This window comes from Salvia splendens, chromosome 13 (assembly GCF_004379255.2).
Source record: "Salvia splendens isolate huo1 chromosome 13, SspV2, whole genome shotgun sequence".
In the NCBI taxonomy this organism is placed as follows: Eukaryota; Viridiplantae; Streptophyta; class Magnoliopsida; order Lamiales; family Lamiaceae; genus Salvia; species Salvia splendens.
In genome coordinates this window covers 28,752,878-28,764,943 of record NC_056044.1, presented here as the reverse complement: position 1 = coordinate 28,764,943, position 12,066 = coordinate 28,752,878, and the positions used below count along the sequence as shown (strand labels likewise).

At 37.7% G+C, this 12,066-nt stretch overlaps 1 protein-coding gene across 4 annotated transcripts; it reads right to left on the bottom strand.

Moving 5' to 3' along the window:
- Positions 1–505: 505 nt before the first annotated feature.
- On the bottom strand, positions 506–2,655 carry LOC121761002 (agmatine deiminase-like). Of its 4 annotated transcripts, none has more exons than XM_042156583.1 (8): positions 2,251–2,655; positions 2,029–2,125; positions 1,673–1,786; positions 1,492–1,581; positions 1,334–1,418; positions 1,069–1,124; positions 879–968; positions 506–764 (listed from the first exon to the last, which is right to left on the bottom strand). In XM_042156583.1, the coding sequence occupies exons 1-8, from the start codon at positions 2,400–2,402 to the stop codon at positions 678–680; spliced, it is 771 nt and encodes a 256-aa protein (XP_042012517.1). In that variant the 5' UTR covers positions 2,403–2,655; the 3' UTR covers positions 506–677. The 4 variants fall into 4 exon arrangements, with proteins under 4 accessions (XP_042012517.1, XP_042012518.1, XP_042012516.1 ...); XM_042156584.1 differs by having other exon boundaries at positions 890–968; XM_042156582.1 differs by having other exon boundaries at positions 506–968.
- Positions 2,656–12,066: the final 9,411 nt, after the last annotated feature.

The window sequence follows — 12,066 nt, the reverse complement described above, 5'->3', positions numbered from 1 at the left end:
AATTAAACTTGGGATATCGAGGAGGGAGATGAATCCCTTATTCTGATTAATTAATATTATAAATAAGTGTCAATTATATTTTATAGTAATAGATTTTCTAACGTAACAAAATATTCTAATCAAACTCGTATTCTATGACATGTTAGTAATTTTAACAATAATTCAATTGGGATGACCATTGACCCAACTACAGTAACAAATAGACATAAAATAACTTGGATACTGAGTGAGATTATGTCTTTTGAAGCTAATAAAAATGAATTTAATCCGACCAGCTTTAGTTGTGGGTTAATGCTGGGAATCTAGTTTACTACCGCATATGCCTTCTTACCTTTCTAAGGTTCCTTTTCAACTTTTAATTTATATAATAGTATTATTCTGCTTCAAGTGAATTTTTATTGGCAAAATATTATCCTAAAATATTTTAAAAACCAAACAATTCAATCCCAGGTGTCGGCTGCTTTTAGATATAGGTTTTTCAGAATGAAAAAAATATCGGTTCTACTTTTCTAGGATATGATCCATTCATAAATCTACATTCTCGAAAGATGAAAGTATATTACAATGCAACTTAATTTTAATAATGTCACTTTTTTATTTGAGACTGCATTTTAACAAATAAATTTTATGTATAATCTCACGACGTTGTTGTAATTGCTGCCCTTGAAGCTTTAGATTTATGGCGAAGCTGGTTGCTGCTGGGTGATGCAATGTACATTTCCTCCGCCAAGCACAATCTCACGAGCATCTTCGAGTCTGACAATCTGGACTCAGACATCAACCAAATATTATAAGTGAATGATGAAGGTTGAATATTTAGCTAGGGTGGAGAAAAAAAGCATTGAATTGGTCACTAGCAGTTTTCTGTATGCCAGTACATGGAAAGGACCTTCTCCATCAACATCAATGCTTCCACCTTCAAGAATCATAGAATGAGAAAACCTTGGAACATTTTCAATTTCCAGAACCTACAGTGAAAAATGTAAACAAGGAAATTGCGAAGTGATAATTGTAGGTCCAACAAATTAAAGTTGTCCACATCTAATTGCAATTTAAAACTTAATCAACCTTATGAGCTATAAGTAAGTCAAGGCTCCAATCATCATAACAACCTTCATCCATGCCTAGAAAAGTGGAACATGTTTATTAAAACCTTGGGTAGATGTAGCTAAGATAAATTCATGATATAGACCTTACACCAAATATTATTTGCACACTGTGAAAGATATATCACACCAGATATTATTTCCACATTGTGGTGATATGAGAACCAAAACCACCAAAAAGTTGAAGTACACTCTTCATAGAAATTGTCACATCCATACTGACTTACCACCATAGCCATTGAAGTTCCAGTCAATTCCTGCAACCTTGCTGCCTAACTTCTCTTTATCAGAGAAACTATTTCTGATAACAAACTGCCAAGAAATGATAGCCAGAGGCCCAGAGTCCATAAATACAATTTCAGTAGCAACTAAGTAAAACGCTCACCGTTGGGCCAAAGTCACGAAGCCAAGAGTCATTCATGCTCATCTCAACCACCCTGATATGTTCCGGCAAGTGACCACGCGCATTCTTCCACTGTCCAGTAAGGAAACCTTTTGTTTTTTCAAAGGAATACAGCAAATAATCAGGAAAAAGAAAAAAAAGAAGAAGAAAAAGATTGTCGAACCTGCACAGAACTGGCACATACAGTAACTGGTTCAAATCTTGAACTTGCAGTTTCCACTTTAGTAAAGACGCGTTGAGCATGCACGGCATTATCACGCCAATTGTCTGGCCGTTCCTGTGAATATCAAGTGGAGGAGCTAGGATGTGAATTAAGCTATTATGGTCTGTCTACAATTTCCATATTGCTATGTTGGAGTATTGGAACAGAGTTCAGTTTTATTCATGAGTTTATAGTACATATTTTCTGTAAAAAGTACTTATTCTTAGTACTATCAATTATATGCACTCCACAACTTGTTTGACATGATTGTACAGTAGTATAATGCAAAAGGCAGAAATTGAATGTAAGAGACTCACAGGCCAGCCGATCCAGCAGCGCGAGTGAGGGGCCCACTCGGCGGGACTCCCTTTCAGCTCCATCCTTGCCACCCGCTCTTCCAAATCACTCTTCATACTATGCAGAAATTGTTAATTAGACAGTTTAAATGAATCGATTCAAAGGATTGATTTGGAATTTACGAAATCCACTTGGTAGATTGAATTTGTATATGAATAATGAAATCAGTGGAAGGAACTTACAGAGGCGGAGATTGAATTGAAATGAGGGGTTTTAGACCTAATAGCTCTGAATCGTAGAATTGTAGCAGCAGTTTGAATTTTAAATTTAGATATGTCAGCGAAGAAGTGGGAAAGGAAATGGTAGTGATCGGAGCTGCTAGTGCTTCATTCATACTTGTTGGAGAAGATTGAGGAGATCACGAGATATTCTCCTAATTACACAAGAGATATGCTCAAGATTATACCTTACCATACATAGGAGATAGCAATCAATTAGAGTAATTAGAGAATATTTACCTTGTATATTCCTTATACTATAAAGTGGTGCCTAATGTGTAATGAAAATTAATCCAGTGAATAAGAAATTCCCTTACTATTCAATTCAGCCGTGTTTAACATGGCATCAGAGCCAGAAAAACGATCTCGGCTCAGAGAATTCTCATCATAGCCGTGATATACCAATCTCGACCTACCTTAGCCAAGAACCAGAATAACCAACCCTGTAAAACAAGATGTCAGATACAGAAAACAAGAAGATTGATCCAGAACAGCCATCGAAGTTGAAGAATAGCAAGAATGTCACCGTGGCATTCAAGCTTAACGGAAAGAACTACCCACTGTGGTCGAGACTTATGAAAGTCAAGATAGGAGGCCGAGGTGCCTATGCACACATCCGGAAGGAGCCCCCAGAACCGGGAAGCAAGGGATATGATGATTGGGAGGAAGATGATTTGGTGGTGTTCTCGTGGATCGTCGATAACATTGAAGACGAAATTATTGCCGACTTCGCTCACCACCAAACGGCGAAAGCGTTGTGGGATAGTCTGGCCATAACCTTCGAAAACAAGGCCGACAAATATCTCATATATGACCTGGAAGAGAAGATAATAACAATCAAACAAGACAGTATGGATCTGGAAACATATTACCGCCGGATACACGGACTATGGGTCAATATCGACCGATGCCAAAAGCAACCGATTACGTGCTGTGACAAGGGAGTCAATCAATACCGGACTCACTCAAACGAGAGGAGATTGTTCAAGTTTCTGGCCGGATTAAATCCCGAGTATGATTCGATCAAACGGGATATCCTCAAGGAGGATCCCTACCCATCAGTGGAGGCGGCCTACGGGTGGGTGAAGACGGAGGCGGCTCGACGTCAAATCATGCCACCGGCGTCGCCTTTCCCGAACCCCGAGACCGCCGGCGTTAACACCAATACATCATCTGGGGATGGAATCGGAAGTGGATTCGCTGCCCAAAGCCAACGGACGCCACACCGAAACGGAGGAACACCGCGTCCAGCAGCCACCGCCAGCCGACCGGGGAGCCGTCCCGATAAATCTGGTCTGTGGTGCACCCACTGCCAGAGACCCAAACACACGTACGAGACGTGTTTCAAACGGCTGGGGTACCCCGAATGGTGGGAGGAGAGGCATAAATTGAAGACGGTACAGCCTCAGGCGAGAATGGCCGTCGGAGTCACCGAGGACGGAATACAGAGAAATCAACCGGAGAACCGTGGGGGAACAGCCGGTAAAGGTCAGATGGTGAACCAGGAGGCATCAACCCGGGGCGGCAATGTCCGAGGAGTAGGCAATTTCACCGAAAAAGAGGGGACGGCGCCGGATAGTAGAGGTAACGGGTTTGGTATATTACCAAACCCTAGAAATTTCTTGAAACCACATTTAACCCCACTAGAGTTTAGGAAATTAAAATTGGAACCCCGAATTTTGCACAGGAGTCCCCCGTTTTCGCCAAAATTAGTTTTTCGACCCCACTCTTTACATAGGAGTCCCTCAGATTGTTCGAAAATTATAATTGACCCCCCTGTTGTTGAAAATTTCCAAATTAGCCCAAATTTATGTGAATATGTGACAAGAAACCCATTTGCTCCCTTAGAAACTATTTCCGCTGCATTTCATATGAATAGTGAGGCAAGTATGTCAAAGGGTTGGATTTTTGATTGTGGGGCCACCGATACTATGACACCGGATAAGAGTGATTTTATTACCTTGAGTAGAGTCACTAAAACTTATATTAAGACCGCAAGTGGGGAATTAATCACTGTTGAAGGATCTGGCACTATTGAGATATCTCCTACACTTCGTCTCCAAAATTGCTTATATGTTCCGACTTTATCTCAACGTTTGATGTCTATCAGTCATGTTACAAAGGAATTAAATTGTACCCTTCTGATGCATCCCAACTTCTGCATTTTACAGGATATTCGGACGAAGAGGATACTTGGGCGTGGCACTGAGAAATGTGGACTCTACTACGTGGACGAGATAGCTCAACATGGTAGTGCGATGCTGGCTCACGGATCCATGAAACAAGAGATTTGGCTGTGGCACCGAAGACTAGGACACCCTTCTCCTGGTTATTTTAAACTGCTTTTTCCGAACCTTTCTGTTCCTGCTAATTTTTTCTGTGAAACTTGTGTTTTGGCAAAGAGCCACCGACAATCATTTAAACTCTCAAACACTCGTGTGCAATCTATGTTTTCCTTAGTACATTCTGATGTGTGGGGTCCCGCACCTTTTGCTGGGGGGAATGGTTTTCGATATTTCGTGATATTTGTTGATGATTGCACTAGGATGACATGGATCTACTTTATGAAACACAAATCTGAGGTTATGGACAAGTTTATTTTATTTTTTAAAATGGTTCAAACCCAATTTCACACCTCCATCAAAACCCTTCGATCTGATAATGGGAGGGAATTCATTAATAGCCCAATGACCAAATTTTTCCAAGAAAAGGGAATGGTTCACCAAACCTCATGTGCCTACACACCAGAACAAAATGGGGTAGCCGAACGGAAAAATAGGACAATCCTAGAAATAGCCCGAGCATTAATGATCGAATCCAAAGTTCCACAATATTTTTGGCCAGAAGCAATCGCAACATCTGTCTACCTCATGAATCGCCTACCAACAAAAATCCTGAACAAAAAAACCCCTCTAGATATTTTATCCCCCTTATCCAAAATCCTTCCACACCTTAACCTTCAACCTAGAGTCTTTGGTTGCACCGTCTATGTCCACATTGCCAAACACGAAAGAACCAAACTATCCCCATGCGCTACCAAATGTGTCTTTGTCGGGTACGGTATTAACCAGAAGGGCTATCGATGCTATGATCCGATCACCAAAAAGGTCACCACCACCATGAACTGTAATTTCCTAGAAACCGAATTCTTCTACCATACCCACCTTAGTAGTCAGGGGGAGAGTGATCCCGGAAATACTTCCGTGGACTATCTAAGTTGGGTCGTGCCACTTCCAAACTCTTCGATTGAGGATCTAACAGAACCAGTTGTCACTACCGCGGAGCATGTCTCGCCGCAAAGTGAGTCATCTCACCCACATTCCGACGATCCTCTTCCACCGATATCCGAGGTAACTACTGAACCCATCCTTCATACAGTTTCTACTGACCCAGTAGATGCAGAATCATCGGAAGAGATCAATACGATAGATAGTGACACTGGGAGATACATTCTACCACCCCGGAGCACAAGAGGAATCCCTCCGAAGAGGTACTCCCCCGAGAAGATTGGAAGAAAGAGCAGGTATGGAGTAGCAAACTTTGTACAGGGAAATCTATCAAAGATGGCAAGAGCATTTGAAGCTGCTCTATATGAAGAAGAAGAGATCCCGCAATCAGCCGAGGAGGCAATGAAATACAAACACTGGAAGGAGGCTATGCTCACCGAAATGAAAGCACTACTGAGGAACAACACTTGGGTCAAAGACAAGCTGCCCGAAGGGGTAAGGACTGTTGGGTGTAGATGGGTGTTCACGATAAAGAGAAGACCAGACGGGACGATTGAGAGATATAAAGCCAGGCTGGTGGCGAAGGGATATACCCAAACCTATGGGGTCGATTATGCGGAGACCTTTTCACCCGTCGCAAAGATTAACACTGTAAGGGTGTTGTTCTCAATTGCTGCAAACAAGGATTGGCCGCTTCACCAATTCGATGTTACGAATGCCTTCCTACATGGAGAATTACCGAAACCAGTCTTCATGGAGGCTCCACCTGGATTCACCGACGAGTTTCAAGAAGGAGAGGTATGCAAATTGCAGAAGACTTGTATGGACTGAAGCAGTCTCCTAGAGCTTGGTTCGGAAGGTTCACAGAGGTAATGAAGAAGTATGGATACATGCAGAGTAATTCAGACCACACGCTATTCATCAAAAGGAGAGGAGATAAAATTACGTGTCTGATCATATATGTGGATGACATGATTATTACGGGAGATGATACGGAAGAAATGGCTGAATTAAGGAAGAATTTATTTAGTGAGTTCGAGATGAAAGACTTGGGACCGTTAAAGTATTTCTTGGGAATCGAAGTACTACGATCGAAAAAGGGAATCTTCATTAATCAGAAAAAGTATGTGCTTGATTTGCTAGCTGAAGTCGGGATGGTAGATTCTAAGCCAGCAGACACTCCAATGATCCAAAATCATGGGCTGCAGATGAAGGAAGAAGGGAAGCAGACCGACAGAGGCAGGTACCAGCGATTAGTCGGGAAGTTGATTTACCTATCGCATACAAGGCCAGATATTGCATATGCTGTAGGGATTGTAAGCCAGTTTATGCACGCTCCCCAAGAAGAGCATTGGGAAGCAGTTTTGCGAATTGTGAGATATTTGAAGGGAACAGTTGAACATGGGCTTCTATTTGAGAGTCATGGGCATCTACAGATACATGGGTTCACTGACGCCGATTGGGCTGGCAACCCAAATGATAGAAAGTCCACAGCAGGATACTTTACCTTCGTGGGAGGCAATCTTGTGACTTGGAGAAGCAAGAAACAGAAGGTAGTAGCCCTTTCAAGTGCAGAAGCAGAGTTCCGGGGGATTAAGAGTGGACTCACAGAACTTCTATGGCTACGGAAGCTTATGAGGGAATTAGGACTCTCTTCGTCCCAAACATGTAAGCTATTTTGTGATAATAAGGCAGCTATAAGCATTTCAGAGAATCCAGTTCAACACGATCGAACTAAGCATGTGGAGGTGGATAGGCACTTCATAAAAGACAATATTGAGGCAAAGATAGTCGAGATGCCCTATGTCAAATCCGAGGATCAGCTGGCAGATATTTTGACCAAGGCAGTAAACTCGAAGTCATTCCGGGAAGTCTTATGCAAGTTAAATATCGGGAATCCCGTTACTTAACTTGAGGGGGAGTGTTGGAGAAGATTGAGGAGATCACGAGATATTCTCCTAATTACACAAGAGATATGCTCAAGATTATACCTTACCATACATAGGAGATAGCAATCAATTAGAGTAATTAGAGAATATTTACCTTGTATATTCCTTATACTATAAAGTGGTGCCTAATGTGTAATGAAAATTAATCCAGTGAATAAGAAATTCCCTTACTATTCAATTCAGCCGTGTTTAACAATACTCTAACACTCATAACAAAATAAAATAATCTTATAAACATATAGGTGATGGTGGATTATTTTATTTTGTCGTGAGGGATAGGAATTGAGCACCATTGTTGAAGTAGGAGATCCGCGGTAGTGTTAGGGGTAAAGTTGTCATTTAAACTGATGAGTAGAATACTGTGTCATGAATCTGCATGCGATTTTTATGTATTGCCAAATTTATAATTTGTGATTTAAGGGCACGAGCAATAGGGCTGATAAACTCGACCTCTACGAGCCGCTAGTTTTCCGGCCCTAATGCAGAGAGGAGGCCGCAATTTTCACTGTGGTGCAGCAAGTTTTTCGACGGACGTGACGGCACTATGGCGGGGCGGTTCCGCCACGGAATCCGCCCCCAGATTTGTATATTTATTTATTTTATTATTTTTTACAATATAAATATCCCATTTCACGCTTTATTTCATTACCCCTAATTCAAATCTCTTCTCATCTTATTTATCTCTCTCAAAAAAACAATAAACAAAACCCGATGGTTCCCACAAATCCCGACGGAACATTATTATACAATTGAAATTCAATTAATCTACTTTGTTTGTTTATTCCACTATCTTTTTTTTTAAATTCAATTAATACACTATCTTTTATAGGTTATGTGCGAATAGTGCGCAAATTTTCTGTAAAATAATATTTTTATTTTAGTATAATCACCTTTTCAATCAAATAAAGTTCTCCTAAAAAGATTTTTAAAAAAGGGGTATATTAGTTACAAGTATCACTCGGGGCATTAAAATGTTAGCAGTTGATTAACTAAGCTAAGCGTCATTATCCATAAGTAGAGAATTGTTATTTGATTATAGAAATTATAAATAGTTGAATAATTAATTTAGAAATATTAATTACTAAAAAAGTTCTCTTGTATGTTGGGAACTAGGTTGGTTTCAGTGAATTAGCTTGATGGTTATAATCAATTATACTCAAGAGTAAGCAACAAACAAAGCACTAATTTAAACGAAGGTATGAAAAACTATTAAAAATTAATAATATTTTCAAAAAAATTCCGGCATTTAGAAAAAAAAAAAATTAAAAACACGTAAACTAAAAGAATGTAGCGGTTAAAATGGTAAAAAAACTAACCGATCTAAGATGTTGAAAATCATGACGAGCACGAGCCAATGCATCTTCGTCATAAGTCATCACAGTCACTCTTTCAAGAGATCTAGCATTATTGATGATGAACATAGCAAATGCCGATTGTAGTGGAGTACCCAAATATCCTATAATTTCCAAATACTTTGGAGACAACTTGCATCTAGGTGCATATGCCTCTATCATGTCTTTATTATAAAACATATATGGAAACTGCAACACAAATTAATGTAATGACTATTATTGCATCAACATAAATCATATACCCAAATTAATCATACCTTTATCACGAGTTTGTCTAAAGAGCTACATGCTTCAACCAATCGACAATAATGGCGTAACACATGCAAGCTAGGGCAAGAATCCATCTCATCAAGCTCTAACTCTAGATGTTTTATATTGACAAGATCAACCCACAACAACTCATTGTGAAAATATAGATCCCTCTGCAAATTTAAAATCACAAATATTAATAATTCATATATACATATGAAGATAAAAGAAATTAATTTGATATTATTACCTGATGCATATAAACATCAACACTAGTTGAGAGGTGCATGACTTGGAGTTGATCGCGTATGCAAGATGGCATTCCGTCAAGAAGCTCAGCTAGCATGACTTGACCAAAACGTTCGTGGAAATTGAGTTTAGTAAGCTTCGGAGTATTACTAAGTTGCACGATGCATCCGCTCCTCAAGTGATAGAGCGTCAAAGAAACGAGGCTAGTATTGTCGCGAATCACAATGGTATCAACTCCCATAAAGTACGACAAGTTCAAACGCTTCAATTTCGAGAGGCCAACAATTGAGACATTTTTCAAATCGAGAGATGATTTAATTGTCAAAGATTCAAGAGCAATGCAGTTGGAGATCAAAAGCTCAAAGTCTTGATCGGTCAATTTAAGAGCACATAGAGATAAATCTTTAAGGTATTGAAGACCATTATTCATACTAGGATGTCTAAGAAATTCAAGATCCAGATCCTTATAACCATACATAACTATATGAATTATTTCAGCTTTCTTAATTATGGCAAATTTGAGGCAACTCTCGAAATTGCCATCTACTTCCATGCTAACTTAAACTCTTTTATCCTACTACCTCTATGTGAATTCAAGACATGGTCTACCATACTTCCATAATTTGATAACTCGCCAATCCCATACACATATGCTGGGAAATTAAGTTGAGTGGTATAGGCATGGAGATGTCTCCAACAAGTTTAGAGTATGCAAGTAGAAGTAGCTTCTTTGAGAGTGAGTCGAGATATTATAGATATCAGAATAGCATTAGGCAATTTACTGATTCTATCTTCATGCATCAACTGCAATTCAAATCAAAACATAATAAGAAAAACAATATTTCACTATAATTCTATAAAGCTGCATCAATCGAATGAGTAAAACATCATTAAAAAAGGGAAAAACACAATAATGAGTTGTACGAAACTCTAATCTACAATGTTTTCCAACTTTTAAACATAAGCAATATAATTTATATAAAATTGAAACATGTGAGAGGTTATACTTACCGCCATAGCTTTAGTTTTTTTTTTGGTAATAAGCTTTAGTTTTTTCTTCGAACAAACGCAAACCAGAATGAGAGAAATCAGAAGAATATGGAGAGAGAGAGAGTTGCCCTAACTAACCCAAAGTATAAATTTGATGTTACTTGAGTCTTATTTAAGTAAAACGTTGGTCCGTTAAATAAATTATCCTTGTTGAAGATATTTCTTGTGGGTAAATCAGAGATTGATATCAAAGATAAACTACTTAAATAAAAAAATTAAAAGATAATCCCAATTTAATCGGAGAACATTAAATTAATACAATTATTGGTGATATCTAAAATGTCTAGTAAATCGAAAAAACTATACAAACAACAATAAATTTAAATAAAATTTTAAAATTTTCATTTCCATTTCATTGAAAAAACTGTACTAGTTTCCTACATTAAAACGGCAATATAACTATCGACAATTGAAACTAAAAAATAAAATATAACTATTCTACACTGATGTCAAGAGAAAAAATAAAACTAGTAGTATATAAACCTCATCGGCTACTCCTCTTATCACCAATTGATTTTAAGATGAAACCCATGAATTTTTATCATGATATCAGAGTGAGTCACTTATTATGGGTCAAATTTTTATAATTAAAAATTAGGCCAAAGAGAATAACTGAGCTTTTAGTAAATCCTAAAATGTTTGTTAGATAAGATAATATTATAATATAGTGCGAGATAAATTAAAATATTAGTATTTTTTATATGATTAAATTAGTTAAAGGGATGGAAAAGAATGGATAATTATAAGATACGATGTTGACACTATGGGACGAGCCAAAATACATTGTCGCAAGCCAAGGTTTTGAGAAAATAGAAAGCCAAAGAAGAAATAAGAATAACTATGACCTATAGTCACGAACAATATTTGGAACCGAACAAGTCACTTTTTATCTATCACTCCTTCTCTTTTTATATATATGTATGTCATCAGGGTCCTCTTCTAATGCTTATAACATCCAAAACTAGGACTAAATCTTCACCCTTAGATTTTAAAATGGGTGGATGAGATTAAAGCTCACAAATTTCAATAAATAGTAGACAAAATATCAACAAAATGGTAATATCGTCATTCTATTATCATATGATAATTTTCATGGGTTTTTTTTATATCAACATAGTGTATTACAAATATCAACAATATGGCATGGGGATATCAACACAACGACAAGAAAATATCAACACAGTTTTATTGATATTTTATATTGAGATATCATTGTGCATTTGTCGGAACATATGCAATTGAGATCTCGTTGGAATCCTTATAAAATTATCTTTAATTTGATATATTTTTTGCAAAAAAATAATTTAAATCGAGAGAGTTACGTTAATTTAAAATTTTGAGACGATTTTAATGAGAGAGAATCGACATTAATACCTTTTAAACATAAACTAACAATGACCTAAACATAAACTAACAATGACCTAAACATGCCATACGCATGATATTGTTCTACGATTCTGTATTTAAATCTGGTTTTGCATAGATTAAAACCATATATATATATATATATATATATATATATATATATATATATATATATATATATATATATATATATAGTTGTGATCATATGATAACCCCTAAATCACGTAATAACCCTATAACCAAATCTGAACCACACATATTTTCTAATCTTGTGGTTGAGATTCAAACTTAGATTTACTTCATAAAAAAAAGCGCGGGGGTAAATATGTCATTTCCCTC